This window comes from Pseudoliparis swirei, chromosome 22, assembly GCF_029220125.1.
Source record: "Pseudoliparis swirei isolate HS2019 ecotype Mariana Trench chromosome 22, NWPU_hadal_v1, whole genome shotgun sequence".
Classification (NCBI taxonomy): domain Eukaryota; kingdom Metazoa; phylum Chordata; class Actinopteri; order Perciformes; family Liparidae; genus Pseudoliparis; species Pseudoliparis swirei.
In genome coordinates, this window is record NC_079409.1 from 10347432 (window position 1) to 10370589 (window position 23158).

The window sequence follows — 23158 nt, forward strand, 5'->3', positions numbered from 1 at the left end:
TTGGCTACTAAGCTCATTACCATGACTCCTACAGAACTTCTGAGGGCTTGAAGGGGACTAATAACAGAAACCACGCACCAACTCGTGGCAGTGTGGCACCCGACACAAGCGCTGCATGTGTGAGGAGCCTCTGTGTTTTTCTTAGACTTGGACCGTAGCAAACTCCTTCGGCCTGTGCCTCTGCAGATGGCCTCCTCTCTCTCCCAGTGTGTCCCATCATCTCTTCAATCCTTTGTCAATCCCGTGGCATTCCATCTGCACTCTCTCACCCACCCACTCTCACTGTCCTTTTCCCCATTCTGCATTTTATTGTGCCCAAATTGCAGTCTAACAGCTTTTTAAGGGCTGTTTTGCTGGAGTGTAATCCTCCTAGCATCCCCTTTCAGCCTTTATTCCATTGTGACAATCTTGGCTCAGACCTAAACCCTTCTTAGAGTCTGGACCAGCTTAACTACCCAGCCCCCCCTGCTGCTCTGCTGATACCCCAACCCAGGGCATTTTCTCCCATTCCACTACAATCTCATTGGTCTACAGTCCCTGAGCCCTGATCCCTGAAATCAATGTCAAGCAGATTTATGTAAGGTGTTACTAATTGTTGATTTGCTTTCTCCATGGCTCTTTCTGCCACCACTCTGCTTTTTTCCGTGTCAGCTGTCATCTCTTGCCAGCATCTCCCTTGCACTTTCTCGCCCCACATCTTCCTCTCTTCTATCCTGTAGCCCCTGTCCCTTTCTCCCGCTCTCTGCATCCCCGGTGTGAAAATCACAGGGGTTTGTGTCAGCTTGTCAACACAACACTCAAGAAAGCAGAGATTGCGAAGGAACAACAACAAAAAAGAGCACTACATGTTCGAAAGACCGCAAAAAACTGAGGTGAGGTAAAAATGGAAAAAGTGGGCTCCTGTCAGCTTCCAATTGCAAAGGAGTGGGCCATGAGAGAGGATTGATGGAACGCTGTAATCAGTCTGTCTCCAAGGCTGTCACCACGAGGTCTTCCTCTGCTGGAATAGGGCACAGCACACATCACAGCAGCAGTGAGGCTGATCGCATGGGCGAGCAGCGGCAGAGTTTCTCCCCGGGTACCTGCTACAGCAGATGCAGTGGATAGAGTAATAGAGTGGAATGCATACAAGAAGGGGGAAAAGGGAGGGGGGGAAGGAGGAGGCTGTGGGGGGCGGACCAAGAGTGCTGATGTGACATAGTCAGTGTGTGAGAGTGTATGTGAATGGGTTGCGCCGATCACTGTGCTGCAGTGCCACGACATTGTGCCGTAAATACACTCATTCTCATACTGTCTCCTCACACTTGTCGCACACGCACGCACACACACACACACACATCGATGTACGCATACTGTTACACTCCCATGTCTTTAGGGTTACCAGTGGGCAGAAGCATCTCTCTGAGAATAAATCTTACACCCCCCCCCCCCCCTCCCCCATAGTCTGAAGCCAACAGCCAAAGAGCTGAGAGCTGACTCCATGTAGACAGATAGCAAGTGACTGGCTGGCTGGCAGGAGGACAGGAAATAAAAAGCCGTATAAAAAAGAGAGAAACGGGGAGGGAGTCAGTGGTGGCGGTATGAAATTGTCTGTACACATCAGCCAGCAGTGTTGACAAGATGTTGATTGAGCTAGTCTTGTCATTTTGTGTCATTCCTGCTTACCCCCTGGTGGTTTCACTGCAAGACAGCTGCTGGCTGGATCTGAGTCACAGTTCCAGCCCCTTTTCTGTTCCCCTTGCTTCTCTCTCCCTCTTTCTCGCAGTCTCTGTTCCCAATTTCTCTCTCTGGCTCCCTCCTCCTCTTTCCCCAGTGTTTGGATGGAAAGGCTTTCAGTATAATTTACCGTGCTTTTAAATCATTAACTTCTAGTGCTGTTTGCAAAAGCCCTGGTTTAATGTGTGCACAACAGCTGACATGGTGGATAAAGAGGCGATGGTGCACAACATGTGACGGAGAAGCTTGTCAAAGATGGGCCGAGAATACATTTTAAAAAAGTAAATCTTTTCATATCCGGCTGCAGACAAGTAAACCAAACAAATAAAAATAAATAATATAATATAAATCAATAAAACAATGAAGAGATCATGTTACAATTGCCGCCATCTCTTGCTTTTTCTAAAAGGCGCTGGATATGAAAACAAAGGAATTCTCTACATAGTTTCTGTACTTGGACTCTGGGCCTTATGCCCTGGGGTGTCAATTAATTTAGTCTAGGGATTTGCGGCCTACTCTTCCTAATTGAGCCCAGTGGAGACCCCCTAGGCTCCTCGCGATAGGAAGTAGTGCGTTTCATAATTAATACTCCCCCCCCCCTTTATTATTATTATTTTTTAATGAGGGTGTTAATGTTGTAAATGTATGCATCTCATTTGAGTAAAAGGGCCATCTATGCTATTGTTCACTTCTGCAGAGTTTGCTGCTGCTGAATTGGAGAGGGAACTTCATTCAGAAGCAGCGACGGCACATTGAAGTCAAAGCTGTGCTTTTCTGTGTGTCTGAATATAACACACAGCTAGCTCAACCAGAGTCTCATTAGTGTTGCTTAATATGTGTGCTTTTTCAAGCTTAGAGGTTAATGCCCGACTTGCCTCCATTCCACTGGAGCTCTCTTTAATTTGATGCATCATTCTTTTTTGTCAGCCGCTGACAAGAGGCCCTTCAGAGAAGGCAGCTGAACTGTGTCGTGAACTCTGCATCCAACAGGAACAAAAAGGCCCCGAAACACGTCGAGTGGAATCTGTTTAAAATCTTCTCCTTCTCCACATTACAGTAGATGCTTCTGAACTGTCCTATCTTCCCATCTCTCTGTCCAGAGAACATAACACCCGGCGATTAAACAAATGACCTCCTCTCCCAGGAGAGCCATTGATCCAGTGAAAACAATAAGTGTGTGATTCACAATGCTGCCGCCTCTCTCGTCTTACAAACGGCTTTCAAATTGCCATTTATTAATCAATGTCTATGGTTAGACTGTGAGCAGAGTTTCTCTTCCCTTTCCATCGAGAGGTGGAGAAAAGGCGAGTTTTAATTTAACATCACATTTTTATTCTGTTCATCAGATTGCCTGTAACTTTAATCATTCTTTTAAAATGACTGATGACTAAGAGCTTCCAGAACACAAGAAAGGAAGGGGAACAATGTTACCTGCTGACCTCAATACATCCGGCTCTGTGTTGAGAAAAAGCAGGGAAACTAATTTCCTGAAACTCCATTTCTTAAGCGTTGATTAGTAAAGGAGCAAAATTAGAGTGAAATGTGAAGTCAGGGTTTTTTCAGAGTGCGCTGCTTCCTCTAGAAAAATCAGGCCATGATTAATGAATAAATGATTAATGAGCGAACTAATTAATCAATTAATTATTGAGCAAGCACTCTGAACACGAAACGTGTAGGATGACGGTGAATAGTGGATATAAGAGATGGTTAGGTTATGTGTTAGGGGAAAAAGGATTTAGGGTAATCTGCCTGTTTGTTCTGTCAGTTTGTTTTGTCTTCTGTTACAGGGGAGGATGAGGAAGAGGGCGGATGGGGGAAGATTGGAAAGCTTAGCTGAGTCAGCCAGCGTTGTCTTGTCTGAGAGCAGCAACATCGAAATCCTGCGTCTGCAAGTCTCCCCGTATATATCTTGGGGTCAGGTCTTCAGCTCACGCAGCAGTAAAGACTGGCATAATATTTGCCAACAGTGATCATGTTTGCATTGGGCTATAAAAGGCCACACACACACGGCCCACAGTCAGCACGGTTGAAAAGGCAAAGGGTAACGCAAAGTTCCCTAACCAGTCACCCCCCCCCCCCCATCACCCCCCTGTCTTTAACTAGGACACCCCATCAATCGTTGATAACGTGCAGTGGGGGTCTCTCCTGTGTGGCCAGGTGATGAGACATCACAGCAGGGATTGATGTATGAAATGCAGCCTCAGAATGTAACTGTGATATACTGGACCGTTTCAAGTCAAGTTTGACCTTTTTTTCCCAGATATTAATCGCTGCAGTGAAAGAATATATGTGTGATATATTTCTCCCCCAGGAGCTCCACACTCTTTATTCTTTGGCATGGGCTTCTTCTGTACCTTTAGCTTAGTCAAGGTGTTTATTCTCATTTCTGCTAAAAGACCCCAGAGCTGCAACACAACAGGATATGGGACACAAAATATTATTAAAAAAAATAATAATAAAGTTGCACCCCCCCCCTACACCCTGAAACACATCCTCAAAGCGAGAACATGAGAGAAGGATCTTTCATCCCTGCATATCTTTCCTGGCGTTTACTGCTGGCCTTATTAACAGAGTTGTGGGTGATGGAGGCAGAGTGTGCTGGGAGAATCTCAAGGGGCTTTGATGGAGGCAAGCTCGGGAGCTGCAGCACGCTGAGGGCAAGAACATGCTTGTGTTTAACCGTTCAAAAAGCTTTATAGAGTTCTTTGTCCACAAATCCTTTTCCATAACACTCCTTTTTACTTCTCCATACGTTCTTGTCTTTTGTTTTTCTCAAACAGCCACCGGTTGGACCAGTGCTGCGTTCTGTCCTATAATCATAGCATGGCATTGCAGATTACCTCAGAGTCAACTGGGTATGAATGGGTCTTTGTCATGCTGGGTGGGTTGGCTCATTGACTGTGCATCCCTGGACATATGGTGTCTGTGTGCTGCGATGTGTCATGGCAGAGAATGCCGTGGGCGGGGCTCTTGACCCTCGCCTGGCCATTAACACTTTACCGGCTGCATGAACTTAAACACTTCATTGTGCACTCTGGGATTTGGGGTGTGTTTTTCTTTGGCGCTTTAATCTGGATGAAGAACGTTCACTTTGCAGTCGGAGCAGACGTGTGCTATATGTAACGGTTTGGCCCAACATGTAGCACGCGCCTTTTTCTCATGTTGCAGTGACACACACAAGGGGACACACACTTTGTTTGTAACACATTGCTTCAACGGTAGAAGAAAAACTATACATGGGACCTGTATCTTTGATGGCCAGACTTCTCCAGAGAAATCTCCTTTGCCCTGGTGCGATAAGACTGTTAATTAAGGGAAGGTCTGGCGCTTTCGCAATGGGGACATTACCACCCAAACCGAACACATTGCACAAGGGAAACGACTGCAGCGTATATCCACGTGTCTGGTCCCACTCCAAAGATAAAGAATGGAAACTTTAAACTTCTGAAACATGCCTTGAGCTCTTTTCCGTCTTTCATGCATTCTATCTTTGTGTCTGCAAAACAAGACTTTCTTTGCAGGTCACATCTACCGAAGAGGCCTCAGGTTTGGGGCTCTGATAAACAAGTGGAGCGTTACAGGCTAGCCCACTGGTGAGATGATCGATCATTAGACAGAGTGTGGTGATAACTCCCTCAACCTCCCTGCTGGCTACCACTGATCCCATATCACCCTCACAGGGTACGGTATGAATCACAGGAAGTTGAGATAAATCTATATAGATTGTGCTGCTTGATTACAAAAGAAGAACAAAAATCCTATTTGGCTTAGCCACGCAGGTGTCTCTGAATCTGGCTGCGACTGTGTGAAAGTGTGTGTGTGTGTGTGTGTTTGTGTGTGCAATGTGCCATCTACAGATTTTTTTCCTTTTACTGATTGCTGATAATTGTTACGCCCGCTCTACAATCATGTTCTACCTTCAGTCATTTACTTTGCTCGGTCCATCCTGCTCTCAAATCTCCCTTCTTGAGGGAGTCGTCTTTTAAATCTTAATTAAAAGAGACTCCAAACCCCCCCCTGCCCTCCCAGGGGCTGGCTGGAAGCAGTTTAGAACAATCAAGAGGACGGATTAGAAGTGAGAAGAAAAGAAGAGTAGGGGAGATGCAAGAGGGAGGGAAGGGGGGGAAAACAACAACGAGAATGTAACGTTACAGGAAAATATTGAGAGGAGAGCGAGAGGGAGGAATGACCCCTTTCCTTCATCCCACTGATCCTCTCTCCTTCCCCATTCACTCTTTCTCACCCTCTCTCTCAGGACTCAGGAGCCTGGGTCTGACCTATTGACATTCAGCTTCTCGGCAGATTAAGCAGCGAATTGAGCCTCTGGAAAGGGTAAACACACTGGAGGAACAATGACCAACAGGCGGCAACCTTATTGGATTCTAATTAACTGCCAGGAGAGATGGCCAGGGGCATGTTAAGTGCTGTGGGACACAAGTTAGAGCCCAAGACCTTAAGTACCACCGCCTCCAGATTAACTCCAGTAAAACCAAGGAGCTGGTGGTGGACTTCCGCCGGGGTAAACGCCCTCCTCCGGTACCGGTGAGCATCCAGGGACTAGACATTGAGATCGTCAAATCTTATAAGTACCTGGGTGTTCACTTGAACAACAAACTGGACTGGTCCGACCACATACATGCACTTTATAAAAAGGGACAGAGCAGACTCTTTCTGCTGAGGAGACTGAGGTCTTTCGGGGTGCAGGGTGCACTCCTGAAGACCTTCTTCGACTCTGTGGTGGCATCAGCCATCTTCTACGGAGTGGTCTTCTGGTGCAGCAGCATCACTGCAGCTGACAGGAGGAGAATGGACAAGCTGATAAAGAAGGCCAGCAGCGTGCTGGGGCGTCCTCTGGATACCGTGGAAGTGGTGGGGGACAGGAGGATGATGACGGCTGTCGTCCATGATGAGCCACGCCTCCCACCCCATGCAGGACACTCTGGTAGCGCTGCACAGCTCCTTCGGTCACCGGCTGATTCATCCCCGGTGTCTGAGGGAGAGGTACCGCAAGTCCTTTCTTCCCGCTGCGGTTAGGCTACACAACCGGCTGAGCTCCCGGTAGGCCACTTCACAACCAAACTGAACTTGGTCACTCAGCAGTTTATCACTTTATCACTCTACCACTACCTGGTGCAACAACATGTGCAATATGCTGAAGTACTTTTTGTTTATATACTTTGTTTATATATATATATATACTTTTTATTCAGTCTGTACATATATTCTACTGTTTTTAATGCTTATTATATTCTACTGATGTTTTCTTTTTTAATGCTTATTATATTACTTGTTTCTATTTTATTATTCGTTTATCAGTGAGCTATACTACTGTGATCCTGTAATTTCCCCACTGAGGGACTAATAAAGGAATATCTTATCTTATCTTATCACATCACCTACACCCTCCTCCCTTCTTGTTGATGGTCTCTGTCTTCCTTTATCTTCATGTATCTCTGTATCCTCTCAATTCTTCTCTCTTTCAATCTATTTGGCCGCCGTTACACATATGGCCCATGAGAACGACAAACAGAGACTTTTAAAAGCACTCCTCTGAGAGCTATTTGCCCTCCCTCTTTCTTGGGCTATCTCTCTCTTTCTCCCTCCTCCTCTTTTTTTTCTAACAAGGTGGAACGAGGCTCATCCCCCAGAGGTAGCTGTTTGAGCTATAACGTTAAAATAGGCTGACAAATATGGCGAGATCATTTGATATCGAAGAGATTGAATTATCTAGAGTGAGGGAGAGAGATGAAGGAGAGCAAAATCATTTTTCTACATCGCCCCCGGGAGGCAGTGCTACTGGAGGGAGTGAGGGAGATAAACAGAAAGGAGCTGAACCTCAGTGGTCACAATTTGGAAAATAGAAACTGTTATTTTTATTTATTTGACCCCTATCCCAACTAAGCAGCACACTAATTTGAATGTGAGTCCGATAGAAGTTCTCCCTATGTGTGAACTTTCTCACTGGTGCAGTGTGTCCTCTGTCTTTGAGTGGTCCCCTGATAAGGCCAATCACAATGGTGCTGTGGTTTCCGGGGTCCCCCATATGGAACCACAGGCACTAATTAGACTGGTCTCACTAATGCGTTAGCGTGGGAGAGGGCCTCCTCAGCCATCATGAGTAGAGACTGACACAGGAGAGGGAAAAAAGCAATGGCCTGCTAGAGACGGGCCATCGTCACCTCAGCAGGCATACAAAGCAATTCATTAATTGGTGTGAAAACACACATAGAGCCACATGTGTGCAAACACACACACACACTCTGACACCTCAGTGCAAATACACATTCTGATGTTATGGGTATTCCATGAACCCGTTGCTTGTTAACACATTACCTGGGATCAAAGAGGCAAAGGCTAGAAGGAGAGAGGACTAGGAGTCATTATTTGACGAGGAAAATTGCAGCCCAGTGTTATGTTTGTCCCTCTGCAAAAACTGGCAGAATGGAGGTTTTCATCCGCTTCACAAAACCCAAGGAACTCTCCTCTCGTTACGATCATGTGAGAGGCTTTGAAAATCCTCAGAGAACTTTTTTTCTTCAATCAAAGCTGGGAGGAAAATGAATCGGAGCTTCAGTTGTGTTCCGAGCCTGGAGGTATAAAAGGGATCCACATGACCACTGTCCATTTCCACACCATTACCACAACAGTCATGGCTGTAATGGGTTGAATTGGGCCATTGATTTCTCTCATGCACCCACTCTTTCACCCAAAAAACTAGTCTCTGCAAGTTCTGAGAGTTTTTCAGTTCCTTTTAACAAAACATCACATGTTCAAAGACAGCTCACATAAAACTTAGGCTTTGGCCCAATAAAACTCACACACACACCCACACCTACACACAAACACACACACACACACACAACACAATATGTCCCAGCTTGAGTTCCTGGGGAGTTAAACAAAGGACTGAGTTTAAATTGGCTTTTAAAGAACTCCCCAGCACAATCAGGGAGTCGACTCAAGCTATACTGTCGTGTGTCAGAGGACTGTTTCGAGAAAGAAGAGGAGTTAGGCCAGAGGTCTGTAGTGCAGTGAATGGCTAATCTAAAGGGTGACGGCTCAAGAGCTTCTCTCCACCGGCTTCAATAGGCCTCCAATCAGGCCTGACTGCCCCTCACCCTTTGGTCAGCTGTTTTAAATGCCTTGTGATTGAGTAGCTTCATTAAGGGTTTATTTATCTTCCCCTCTATCACAGCCTTGAAAGACCGGTGACGTGCTCAACACACCGACGCACCGCCTATGTAGACCTGCATTAGCACACACAGAGCGTTGAGCGGCACAGCAATCGACCACAGAGCATGCTTCAGTTAGTTGAAAAGATGTACAATCTGGACTGGTTTTAACAAACTTCCAACTTCTCCTCCTCTCTTAAAGGACAATATATCATCTTGTCAGCTTTCTTGCATCTTGCTGACCAGTTCTCTCTAGAAAATGGTCCCGGGCCCTTTAGCCTGTGATACCTTAAGGGTTTGGCATGTGGATGTGTTGATGTGTAATACCACCAGAACCAAATAGCAGGCCAGGTCAAACCATGACCTAACACAGACACCCTCCCAAACAAGCCACAACAAATAGCATTCTGTAGACACTCTCTGCCTTTGATCTAAAGAAGCAGAGATGAGATCTGTCTCGTCTTTCCTCTCTTTTCTTTTGCCCTTTTCTATTTTTCTTCTCAACATCTCCTTATATCCCTCTATCCCCTCCTGCTGAGCAGGTATATTAAATGCGGTGACTATTCCAGCAGTATTGGGCCGCACCTCAAAGTGCAGTCTGTGAAGAGGGATTTTCTCTCCTTCCCTCTTATCTTTTATCCCTTCCATCGGCCCATCTTCTTTACTCTTCCTTTCCCCTTTATCCTTCTCCATACCTTTTAGTTCTTTCAACGTGTTCCCTTGCACTCTTGAAAGTGAAACAGAGAGGGCAATGCCTCACATCTATTTGAATTCATCTACACCTCCCTGTCTATCTCCCTCTGTGCATCTCTCTCAGCCTATTGTCTACTCAGCTATAGGTCTAATTATGCTGTCTCACTTATGTAATTAGCACAAAAATAAATGGCTGCCGTGGCTTACTATCTCCCTTCACTCCACCCGTTGCTGACTCTGAGAAAACAAATTATGGAGAACAATAGGTACAAATGGCTTCTGCACCAAACCACATGATGGATGCAGCCTGGGTTCCCCGCATCTCATCCCTTCCTTTCCCCCCCGGCCTTGCTCTCCCTCCCCTCTCCATATCTTCAGCTCTATATGTCTCTGTTTGGAAACAGAGGAGGACTTGAGCACTCTCTCGCCCAACTCCGCTATGATTGTTTGGCTGTATCATCTGTCTTCCCTTCTTGGCACTGACACTATATTCACACTGACATCGTATTAGGCAAGGTCCTTTTACTACCTCTTTCTTTCTCTTTCTCTCTGCTCTACTCTTTCCTTCCCTTCCCCTGCTGTTGTCTCCACTGGCACTCTCCTCTCTTCTATCCCCCAGAGCCTGCTATACACCTCAACTGCAAAGCAAACGCCTGGGACTTTCTAAAGCAAACAGCCAGCCTCCTGTGCCGTAGCCCCATCTGTGGATAGTCTGAGCAGGGAACAATCAGTCCCTCTCCTCCACTGCCTCGTTCTCTTTCCAGCCCCTTGGGATCTGCACAGCAGTAGGATGCCTCAGTCAGACGGGTGCAATGTGCTGGAACAATGGTTGGGCTGCTTCCTCCAGGAGGGGTGTTAGGTTCACCTCAGCCAGCTTGGGAGGCACTTAGCCATGTGTTCTTGCCCTCCTTGCTGCAGCTTCACAGGAATGTGGCAGAAAAGCCTCCCAATATTCAGCTTTTGCACCTCACCCTCGTACACCCCCCCTCCCTCGGCCCCCCGTCCCTGCGCACAACTCTGCACTCACACAATGGTACATGCACGCACACAACCGCGTTCTGCATGTCCATGTGTACACCGGAGATCTAATGTTTAGCCCGAGGTCCTGAAATATCAACTTTCTATTAATCCCCCTCAGACTTGCAGTCAGGAAAGCCTTTGTTGTTTTTTGTGTGTTTTTTTTACCTCCACCACGCTGAAAGAAAAACAGCAGGTATGGTTTACACCAATACAAGCATATCCATTACCTGAAATGTGTGGCTCCTGGCAGTAAATCCCTTTGACCCCTCAGCCTAAGTTTTTTTTCTTTCTTTTTCTTTCCCTCCCCCCATTCTCACACCGAGCCCATTGGCGTTTCTGTATCGCCTTTCTTTGGCCGAGCAGACGGCAGGAGAGAGACACACCTTACTCCTCCCGGTCCAACCGCCACCCACCTCAACCACCCACGCACCTCACTGTTCCTCACGTCTCCACACCGCTCAATAACATTAACATGTTTTGCCATTGAGGGAGCCACAGTAAATAGCTTAATCGATGAGCTTTGACTGACACCCCTCAGTTGATTGCAAATAACCGACCACCCAGGGTGAGTTTCTCAGCCCTGTCCGAAAAGGAAAAATGGTAATGAAAGACCTTTCTCCAACCCTTCACCCAGCCTCCTACAGCAACACTTCAGTATTTCATTGTGCAGAGGAAGAAGAGCCTGAGCCACAGACAACCCACTATTTTGGTTAATGGTTGAGTCACTAACACAATATTAGCCTTGGGTTGAACTGTCAGGAAGGAGAGATGAAAAGAAGAATACGAAGGTGGGGGAGGGGGGGGGGGTGTAGTAGTAGTTGCAGCACCCACAAGTATACACATTGCTTCCATAACTAATAAATTGAGCAGCAGGCCGGCAAGCTCTTGTTTCCTTGAATATGTGTGTACCCTAGTTGGTTAAGAAGATGTCCTGATTGCTGGAGCATCATTAATTAGACAGTTGGACTTTGACTAATCGCTCCAGAAAGGGCACACCGCCCTGAAGATGCCAAACACTCATCTCAGCTTATCATCCTCTGCCCTGGAGTGTGCCCTTGACCTCTGTGTGTGTGTGTGTGTGTGTTAAGGATGTTTCTTTCTTGAGTTCCTCATTGTGAGTTATTCCTGGATGATGTGCACATGTCAGAAGCCCTGCTCCACCTGGCTAAATAGCAGATCTTAGTAAGTGCTGACAATCAAATGTCATATATGGAAAGTCAATATAGGAGTTAAATAAATCACACTCCAGTGTTAAGTGAATGTTGTCTGATGCTATTGCTAACTGAACTTTTCCCTGAGCCTCTTCTCCAACAGAGCTATATCCACAAGGTTAAGGAACACGGCTGGTAAAGATAACACAGGAACAGATATTGCTGCTACGCAGAAGATACATTTCAATTTGCTGTTGGTTTCTGTGTCTCAGCAGGAGATATGAAATTATTGTCTTCCAGGGCAGGAATTGATTGGAAAATGAGAATGAACGTGTGGTCTAGTATGTCTCCAATTGTTCTGCTGTATGCTGGTTTCTGGGCTTAGGGTCTCTTGACATGGTGATACATCTCTCTCGAAGGAAGTGACACTTGCTTTTTAGGGGGAGATTAATGCAATCAAGTCTTTCTTAAAATAGCTGTTACTGTATAAACGTGACTGTTTCCCTTGGGGAGATGTTTTAATGGCATGCACGCAATCCCTGTTTCTCCCTCTCTCTCTCTCTCTCTATTCCTTCCATTACTGTGTTTGTAGAGAAAAATAAACAAGTGTGTGCCGTCCCCACCCGCCTGTATGCTGATGATACAGCCTGAAGTGCTGCAGGGGGAGAAGACTCCAGGCAACAGCAGGAAGCTGACACGGCCCCTCCATTGTCCCATTGCCTGTCATTTCCTATACCGGATCCTCCAACTGCCCCAAAGGAAGACAAAGTGAGGATGTGCAGACACAGACACAAGGAGGAGAAAGCAAGGGACAAAAAGAGGATGGGAGGGTAGAGGTAAAAATAATACTGAACGAGGCCAAGTGCCATCCACAGTTTGCTACCTGGCTTCTTTGGCTTCCTGTGTTGAGCCATACCAGCATACACATCCCGTTAAGTTGCTAACCGCTGATAACAAAGCCTTGGGACACACTGCCAAGTTCTTTATCTGTGTTTACCCCGCATGGCAAAGCTGATTAGAGACGGGCAACATTATGAAGCCCCATTGTTTCCTTTCTCATTCCAGTTTCTCCTTCCGTACACGTCGCAAGTGTGTGTGGGGAGGGGGAATGGGAGGATATTTATCAGTTTGTGGAGAAGGGTAGAAAGACAATGGCATGTGTGCAAGACACGTCTCCCGGATGAGAAGAACCAGCAGGCCATTGTTGAGCATCTTGATCACTCATTACGCTCTGTCTGTGTGTGCGTGCCTCCATGTGTGTCTGTGGCAACAGAGGATACGAGACACATTCAAACAGTTTTTAGTTTGGTTGAAACTCTCAGGAGAACTCATATATCTTTAATATAGATTAAGATGCCAGTTGAACCAACGAGCATACAGATTTTCACAATATTAATTGTCGCCACAAGTGAATCTTGAAAATTCAGATGTTCAACATTGCAGCGGAACCAATACGCAGAGCTCACCTAGAAATCAAAGTAGGCTACAATTCATTCATATCTTTACCATGACTATGTCTCTTAAATAATGCAAGACACTTCTGTTCAACACTCAGCTGTGTTCGGATTCTGCTGCGTCTGCATTATTGTGCACCTCGTATCTAACAGCGGCGGGCTGGGGCTCTCGCCTTCAAACTTTCTACACCTATCCTCAATCTCTTTGTATCACACAGGATTGAAATTGATAGAGAGAGAGGAATGGAAAACTAACAGGGAAGATGCGAGGCCACGAGTATGTTTGTGTGTGTGTGTGGGTGTGTGACAGGGAGAGCGAGAAGAGTAACAAGATGGAGAAAAGGTTAACGATGCTCAGCAGTCTTCCTCAGTGTTTCCCCGCTGCTTGTCAGCTTAATCATCGCGACACTGGTGACACATACAAGTCTTATCCCTGCATCAAGACTCTCCTCCCTTCCCCTCCTGATCTCAAACTCGGCTTCCGTCTTCCCAATCCTGACTCCCTGCACAAGAATTCAAAGAGCGGCAGTTAATAAAATATGCACATTCCCCTTAAGGCCGTGCTGCCACTGCATCCAGTATACACATATTTGGGAAAGGGGGAAAGGGCAGGGTGATGGGGTGAAGAGGAGAGGGCTCGGTCAGGGCTTACAGTCCCCCCGACAAGATATCAGTTCTCTGTTTGTGTCAGTCTGTGCTTGCATTAAATATGTGTGCGAACAGGCTTTCAACCATCGGAGAAAGTCTGCCATTCGCCTGCAGCCCATTAGGCCGATACGCTGCCATGTCCTCCTGTCCCGCAGTCACACATTCTGCAGCTCGGCAAAAGAGTTGTGAGAAGAAGCAAGGTGGAACATTTCCACGGCGTTACTCTATAGTGAGACATGAGTGGCGACACGATTTAAGAGGAAGGGAAGAAACTTGTAATCTCGGCTCACAGCCTTTGAACTTGGCCCGATGAGACGCTGGCGACCCAAAGCAAAAGGCTCCAAAGGAGAGCTCACTGAAGATTACTCAGAATACTGATGCAGTGTGGAAGCCAATTCCTCTGAGAGCCCAGGGGACTTTCTGAGGAAGTAAATTATCTATGTTGTACAAAGCTACATATATACAAATGTATGCTACATCCCACACACACATGTTCAAAGGGAAGTCATGTGCCGTGGCCACATTTTGACTGTGGAAAAGTGGCTCAAGGTCTCTTAGGTTCTAATTAGGGCAGCTGTTACCATTTTCATTATTTGTGTGTGCTTAAGTATGTGTGTGTGTGTGTGTGTGTGTGCGCGTGTGTGTGTTGGGGTTTAGGGAAAATATGCCACTGTCTGGCTTCCACCCCTTCTCATCCAGCTGTTGCTAGTCTGTCATGGAGCAGAGGTCTACTGGTGTCATGTCCCTCCCCCCGAGCATTGAATAACGACAAAACCATGCGGAACCGCGGCTGATGGTAAAGATCTACTCACAACAAATGGATCTTAAGTAATCTTTGCCATTTGTGATCTTGAAAGCTGAAAACCTCATGTGACTCAGTCTGGAAGCTAAATGCTGCCTCCGGCTCAGGCAGAGACTTGGAAAAAAGAAGAAGAAAAAAAACCTAAAGAGATTTCATTGTTTCATCCTTTGATCCTCCCACAGAAGATATGCATTTTATCTCACATTTAAATCTCATAATGTTCTCTCAATATGTTAATAGAGAAATTCTAGTTCATCACCAGCTCTAAGTCAACAGTTGCTCAGTGTTGATTGCATTGGGACATTTACAGCACTAAATTAATACGTTTTACCAGATGCTCAGAGAGCCTGTTTGTTCATAATGATTATACTGGGAAATCATGGACGTTATGTTATCTGTCTCACGTTAACTCTATTATAGGATCACTTTAATAAGTTGGATAAATACCATTATAGGCATAACATACAAATTAAATTAAATTAAACACCGATTAAAATAGTTTTTTTCTGAAAACACTCATCGTCTGATTTAAAAAGTGTGCAGGGAAAATTGAGGACATTAATGTTGTTGGTGTTTTACGGATCCATAAACAAAGTGAATCCTCACTGTATAGCTGCTGGATTCTGCAAACAAAAAGCAGCAGGGGGTGGTGGTGTTGGGGGGCAAACAGGTGCGTTGTGTTTCTGCCTGCCTCCCGAAAAACAAATGCTCCTCATCTTAGTGTCTCTCTCACGTTCACTCTCTCGCTCCCTTTCTTACTTTCTCCATCTGCCTTGCTCCGTCACAGACGCACTTACCCGCGAGACTGCGCTCCCCACGAGAGACCATGCACCCTTTTATCCGTTTACGCACCGTTCAAGACTCCGATTGTGATGGATTACAACTCAGGGAGAAAACCGTAAGACCCCACCATAACAGCCCAGTCATTTCCACATCGTTTCATCAGGCTAAACATAGTCTTGCTTTCCTTTTTTGTTTCATAGAAATCAATCTGGGGACCACGGATTTACTAATTCTGTGGAAAAGGGGGATGCGGAGCACGCCGCTCTCTCCCCGCAGCGCTTTAGTTGTCATCATCCTCACCCCCAGCATTACAACCACATTTTAAAACACTAGGTAGTGTCTTGTGAATTCACACACGGAGGCACCCGCTCACCCGCGTGCAACCACCAGAAGGAATCCCCTTGGTGAAGATTATTTTAAGTTCAACTTTCCGTTCGTGCGCCGTGCATACGCAACCACATGCCGATCCACTAAAACACAGAGAGCCTCCCTCTCACATCCGAAATGTGAACCACAACAGAAACAATCACAGCTCCCCCGAATTACGCAGTGCCACTATTCCCCGGAGCTCCGGATGGGCTCGCAGACAGTGACACCTCCTCTTATAACCACTCTTTTAAAACTAATTAAACATTTACCGACAATTAACAGCAGTGGATTGTAGCACTGCAGCAGACCAGTAGCCCCTCTGTAACCGCGCACTGGAGGGCTTGACGCAGCGCGCCATGTGGCGCGCGGTCTAGCCGCGGTCTCCATCAGTAAAGACCTGTGTCCTAAATGATAAGAACAAAAAAAGCATGTCTTACCTGTGACGATAAAGCAACACATAAGGTATAACGTCGTCATTGTAGTTGCTCCTGCCGCTGATTGTGTTGCATGGAAGGATTCTCTCGCGCCGTTGCGACTGCTCCACTCCGCGGCACCGGGATACAACCGGGCGGACAAGTGCACTGGGATTGGTCTATAATAGCATCCAGTGTGAAGAAATGACTCTGAATGTTCCGAGCAGTTTGTAAACTCTTAGTTAACAAAGCATTTCCGTAGTTGGTAACTTTCCCCACCACGCCAGCTCCTTCTCCAGTGTCCGTTCTCTGCCAGTCACAGCTGCTTCCACTCACTGCGCTCTCTAACAGTCCATTGGTGAATCGCGGGGTTTCGAGCTCCGTGCGCTGTCCAATTTGTAAGGTGCGCGAGCCTGCTGCGCTCGGAAGCCCCCGCTGGAGTCTCGCACTCTTCCCACTGTAACACACTCTCTGTTTCTCTGTCACACACTCGGAACCCTGTCGGTCTCCCCCGTTTACTTATCACTCACTCTTGCCAATAGGAAATACGCACTGACAGTCATCTGGTAAGGGGGGTATGCTCCACTAGATCTGGCAGGAGACCCTCAGCCCCTTGCCAGGGGGGTCCGGCGGCCCCCGCCTCCAGGGCTCCGTTATTGGCTGAGCCGGCGTAACGGGGGAGGGTATTTAAAACACTTATTCTGAGTTAAATGACTACGAGGCATTTAAAAAAAATGTTACTCCAAATCATATTTATGGACTGTTGCACGATTCTGAATCAATAAAAACCTTCATTTTCAGAATGTTTCATGTTAACACAAATCCAACCATCTTAATTTCACTTCATAATTGCAGCTTTGTGATGTAATCATGTTGAGTCTTAATAATATGAGTTGAACTTTAAGAAATAGTATAAATAAACTTCCCTTTATGCATTACTTTTAGGGGATGCAGCAATTTAGAGAATGGCTTTTATCAACAACAGGTCATTTTTCAAAGGAAGTTTAAGTATTGAAAGTTATCCCTGGATGTTTTGCCAAACCTCAAAACTGGATTAAACCAGTGAAACTGTCAACATTAAATTTGCTGATGTCTTTTCTTCAGCTTCCTCCAGAACAATACGTTATTTAGCCTAACTATGTTGTGCTTTCATTTACAGTAACTCACAAACAAGATTTTTTAAATCAAACTAATACAAGTGTATGCAGTCTACATCCAGAAGCGTATTGAGTATACTTTGCTAAATATCATCTTTGAAGTTGACTCAAAACATACTTGTTCCAGGTGCTTGATCTAAAATGAGCCTATGTTGATTGCCACACAGTGGGTGCTAAAATGAGCAGAGAGAATCATTATCATATTTCAACAAAAGCTAAGGCTTTTATAAAGAGATGAAACCGTGCAGTCTATCACTTGCCAGTGGCTGTTTATAGGCTTGTTCTTTGATGTTGTTCATTTGTTATTCAAGGTTCTATTGATTAACCAAAAATAATAGGCCTTGCAGTCATCTGGTTAATCAGTCTTTCACTTGTGTGTGTGTGTGTGTGTGTGTGTGTGTATTGCACCAAGCAATGACTTAATTTAATGTTAACACCTCCCTCCCCCCTTCACACACACTCACACACACACACACATGCAAAACCCCGCACACATGCTCCCCGTGAGCCCAGCCAGGTGGTTAGTACACCATAAGACTGTGAAAAATTCATCAAAGAGTGTAGATTTGGACACTGAGGACTTCACCATATGTGGATTGCCGAAAACATCCTCCACTAAAATAAGATTCTTTCTTTTTGACATTTCGCGCTGCATTTAATTAAAGGCTGATGATGAGGGCTCCCTCCCCATGAGGCCCCCCCTCCCCCCCCCCCCCCCAAACAGTCGTTTTCAAACCCTGGGGCCGGCCTTCTTGTTTATTGCCTCCCCGTAATGCAAACATATGGGTCCCCTGCCAGTAAACACATGTTGATGGAAGAAACAGCTTGCACAGCTGGGAAGCCAACCCAGGTTAGTGTGAGTGAGCACATGGGTACATTAACGTGTCTGAATGTGTGCGTGTGTTTGTGTGTGCAGGAATAGATGTGTGTTGTTTTTTAACATATGTCAGAGTGCGATTTAGGTTGGGTTGAGTTGGCACTTGAATGTGAGAGATAGAGAGTGATGAGAAGAAATTGTGTTTTTTGTTGTGTGTGTGTGTGCGTGTGTGTGGGCCACAGTGTGCATGTCTAAAACCATCAATGAGTGACTGACAACGGGGGGCTTGGGTGAGCTGTAAAACCGCAGGGTGCCTCCACCAGTTGTGCTGTGACAATAAAATCAACATCCATTGTGTAAACCTGTCACCGGCCTGATGCTCTGATTGAAATGTATATGATCTCCCACGGCTCACAGATGGACACATATGAGGGCGAAGCAGACGATACATGTACATGCATCAGTTTGGGCCAATAGTCCTAATTATGCTGGCCTCCGTGGCATCAAATGGAGGGCGTCTGTACTCCCCGAGCTTTTGAGTGTTTGAATAATTGATAAATAAAAGGGGGTTTTCAACTGCAGGTTTATTAATAATAAATATGGTTTGATATTTACTAAACTGTTCATAGGGAGAAAAGGGTGACAGTTAAGACATCGGTTGCATGGTAATTGTAAGGAGATAATAAATAAGGCATGAAGTGGAGATATATGGAAATGTGATTCATAGGGAAATGAGAATAATTTAACAAAATATTATCCTAGTCCCTATTTGACCCGGGGTCAATTAAAAAAGAAATGTCAGCCGTGGTGAACGGCATTTTGGGCCTTAAATTACGATCGCCTGCTTTATCTTTTGTCGATAGCTGGAAAGCAGATCTAAGGTTCAAGGGGAGGGAAATGTATTCATACTGTCACAAAGCATGTGTTTAGTTTAAATGAATATTAAGCTGAATAAAATCAACCTCATTATCTACCACAAGTTGAGGAATGTGAGGTTTTGTTTCAAAACCTGCCACTCCACGTCGTTGTTAATGAAAATACACACTGTAGCATTTGCTATGAAACATTATATAAAAAACAAATGATATAATCATATATATATATATATCATCACCATCATCATCATGTATTGTCACAACATACACTAAGCATTTCCCCCTAATTAAATCTGTATCATGACTAATACACTTTGTCTTTGGATTTGAAATACGGGCTGCTGGATTGATGAATATTAATGTGCTTTATATTCTGTAATGTATGTCTATGTTGCATTGTTTGGTTTCCTGTCGGCCTCTAGGGTTTACGCTGCTATTCATATGAGAAACATAACACCAGCTTTTACTGTAATTGTGATATTGAATGTTGAGCTGATCTGTGTCAACCATAACTCTAAATGCCACTTCAAGCTCATAACTCATAGGGACATATACCTTTTCCTAGCAAGTGGTATCCATCTGCCCGGCTAGTGAGCAATTCTAAACCTGTCTTCTCTCTCACATTCCAATAATATGACGTCAGTCACTGCAATGGTCTGAAATTTGCAATTAGGCATTTTCTCAGTGTGTGATTGACGAGCAGGAGGAGGGCCATTAAAGCTGAACATGGACCTGGGGCTCACTCTGCAGTCTATAGGACTATTTCCAGCCTCATATCAAATCCATGTCCTCTGCCCTAATATCAGAATATGACTCTGGCCACCCATGGATTTTGTTTTTGTCTGTAATGAAAGTCTCTCTGGGGACCTGGTTGAGGGATTCTTTTCCTCGGGGGTCAAGGAGAGGTCGAGGCTTTTGGTTCAAGCTGCGCTTAGAAAAGGGTGTGGGTTCCATGAATGTCGCCGTTGAACTCCTTTTCCACAGATATATAGAACATATCTGCAGTATGAAATAACAGTAGTCATCAGTATAATGTCTCCATAGGTATACGCTCACATGATGATAAATCATCAGAACAGAAATCACAAGCTCGGATGCATTTATCATGACAAAGACCAATGTTTTGAGTTGTCAGGGCTTTTAGCTCAGATTAAGATAGTTTTGTCACCATCTAATAAAAAAGCCACTCCTCCCCCTCCTTTTTGCAAGCCAGCACTTCATCAACCCGCTCTGCGTTTTCACCCACTTCTTCAATAAAGTAATTGCAACATCCCCCAAAATTTAAGATCAGATTGATTTGGGCCGTGGCCAGCCGAGACGTGTCTTCGCTGATAAGTACAGCAGTAAGCTGTCTAAAATATTCATGCACTGATGCAGAGTTGTTGTCCCTTGATGGGCCTCACCATGTGCAACATCTGTTCCTGATGTCATGCACGCTCCTGTGTGCCAGAAATGCCCCGATGGCGTCCGTGGCATCTCTGCTGTATAAGTCATGTCCAGACACACAGCGCTTCACTCAGCTGCGATAAATATCTGAGACGATCGGGATCCAGTCGCCTGGACAGAACTATTGATCATTTTGACTAATCCATACACATAGATTAGCCACTGCAGTCTCACACTGACATCAGCAATTCTGCCTCTCACTGATGGCTATCTCAGTTGATTGTTGCTCTATCAATAGTTTCTGATTATTTGGTGAATGTTCCACTTGTACCATGCAGCACACTCTTATGTGTTAAGATACTAAATGCTTCGCTGCCAACACATTAACTTGCCAACGCTTTTTTATTGGAGCTCAATAACAATGTGATGAACCTAATTATATTCCAGCGCTGTGCTTTAATCGATGCAGCAGGCAGAGCCTCATCATACAATTTCATTGGCAAGTTTAAGGTAAGCCGCCACATTGTTTTGACCAATCCACAGTTCAGACACTGACCTCTTGTGCCATTAAAGAGAGACAACGAGAAGAACAGAGAGCGAGTCAGCGATAGTCAAGGTGAATCCTGTCCTGGGTAGTGCCCACACTAGGTCTCAACTACAGTCACAGCTTCCTTCACCACTGGGTTCTCCTCGCCGTCTGCTGACAATCGCATGAATAGGCCACGACGGGCTGCTTGTTTTGTGCCATGATCCCTTGCTGCTCATGCTGTTGAAAAAATAAATAACCCAGCGCTGCATTGCTATAAATAATGAATGACTCGTCCACTGTCACTTTTCATAGCATGTCAAGCCACGGCCCGGCCATTATTAGGGTCTGTCCTCTTTCCCTTTCTGCCTCTGACTCCAGTTTTGTTATTGTTCTGGTCGACTTGCCTGCACGCCTCCTCAGTGGGTCGGCTGTCAGTCTTTCTCTGGGTTAGTGCAGTTGTTGTTTTGCTACAGGGAAGAAAAAGATGCTTTGGGGGCCTAAAACAAGATTTGTGTGATACAGCAAGCAATAGAAGGAAATCTGCCTTGACCTGAAACAGGTAGCTTAGCGCTTTCCGCTAAGATGTCATCGGCCTGCTTGCATTAGATAACCTGCACTAAGGTGTTGCCATGGGCTGTAGGTAAGGATTGACCTCAACATCTTGACACAGACTTACTGTCGCCCTCGCACCCAACGAAAAACTCACAGCGTTTGCTTAAGTCAAAAACAGGTCCACACCCCGGGCGCAAAAGAGGAGACTGCTTACTTAAACAGACATACGATATACTCAGATCCACCCATCCAGGAAGAGAAATCATGGATTATTTATATATGCAGCTGTGTCGAAGAAAATGGAATGAGGAACATCTGGCTGACGGGAGGGATATGAGAGAAAGATGGGAGAACGATTTAGCCTCCGTTACACAAATACAAGGGTGTGTTGAGGAATCAGAGAAGGATGGTGCGTTAGAGGGAGAAAAATATGTTCAACCCTTATCGGTTTCAGATTTCTGTTTGTTCAAAATGTGTTTTGGGGCCACCAGGCCGGCCCCAGGCAAGTGTTGTCCACCAGCAGCTCTCGGCTCCCGCAGACTGATCCCGTCTCTCCATGTGCAGAGTAACAGCATCAAATCAAGGCCTGCAGCAAACAAACCCTGACAGATACTCTCATTTGGGATTCACTTTGGGACAGCTGTGGTGCCATCCAAAAAGGGGGGTACGGAGAGGGGGAAGCCAGCAGTCAGTAATGTATGCAGAGTGTCTGCACGTCTTGCATGACAGCGACACAGGCGCTTGTCACAAGAGACATCAGTTCTACTTAGTCACAGCACTGCGGGCCAATCCATATGACTGCAGTGCTGTGCAAACTCTATTAATATTTATCTACCTTTCAGGAGTTATTATGCTGACTCGGCGATGACACAGGAATATAATGGAAGAAGTCTCAAATGAGAGAAGGAAACGGCGTCTGCGGAGCGTCACTTGTGCCAATTGGCTCCTCACAATTTAGGAATCCTCCTCCAATCTCCTCTCTCACCCGACTCCTGATAGCCTGTGTCACTGGACCGCCTGGTGCCAGACCCACAGTTTATGTGAGAGGCATACTACTGATTAGTTATGGGGCAGGAAGGGGAGCAGAGGGGGAATGGAGGAAAAGAGCAGCAGAGGTGGAGTGCTGAGGAGGAACTGAGAGCGAGCCAGCGAGCGACAGAGGAAAAGGAGGGTGGGAGAGATGTGGGCTGGCGGCTGGAGACTTGTTTAAAAATCAAGGTCCTGAGTTGGCTACGGTTAATTTTTCATCATACTCCTAAATAAAAAATGTGAGCGGTCATCATTTATTTGTCAAATTGTCTCAGCTCAAAAGGGGCATGTCACATTGGGTTTGCAAAAGGTCAGGGGAGCCAACCGACAGGGCGGAGGAAAGTGGATCAAATACCGCTGATTCCACCAAATGCTCTGCAAAACTATTGTTTCAGGGGCATTTGCTCCATGGAGTTCCTGGACGACACTAAGTGGAGATGACATGATTTAAAATGTAACATCTGGAATGGCTTTGGCATACGTATTGCGGACATACTTTCATGGTCCTACATGGATATAGCGTAGGTATAAACAAAATATGCCCCAGCTTACTTAGCCCCTACTTAAGCCTAAAAAGCCTTCAAATGAATGT

The 23158-nt window shown here is 45.7% G+C and overlaps 1 protein-coding gene across 2 annotated transcripts in view; it reads right to left on the reverse strand.

Annotated features, from left to right (window-relative positions):
* kirrel3l (kirre like nephrin family adhesion molecule 3, like) overlaps positions 1-16753 on the reverse strand; it is a 32843-nt gene extending 16090 nt beyond the window's left edge. The window contains exon 1 of one of the 2 annotated variants that reach the window (XM_056444821.1): positions 16246-16753. In XM_056444821.1, the coding sequence (XP_056300796.1) occupies positions 16246-16285 (40 nt within the window). In that variant the 5' untranslated portion in view covers positions 16286-16753. The remainder of the gene's footprint in view (positions 1-16245) is intronic. The other variant, XM_056444822.1, reaches the window with a different exon arrangement.
* Positions 16754-23158: the final 6405 nt, after the last annotated feature.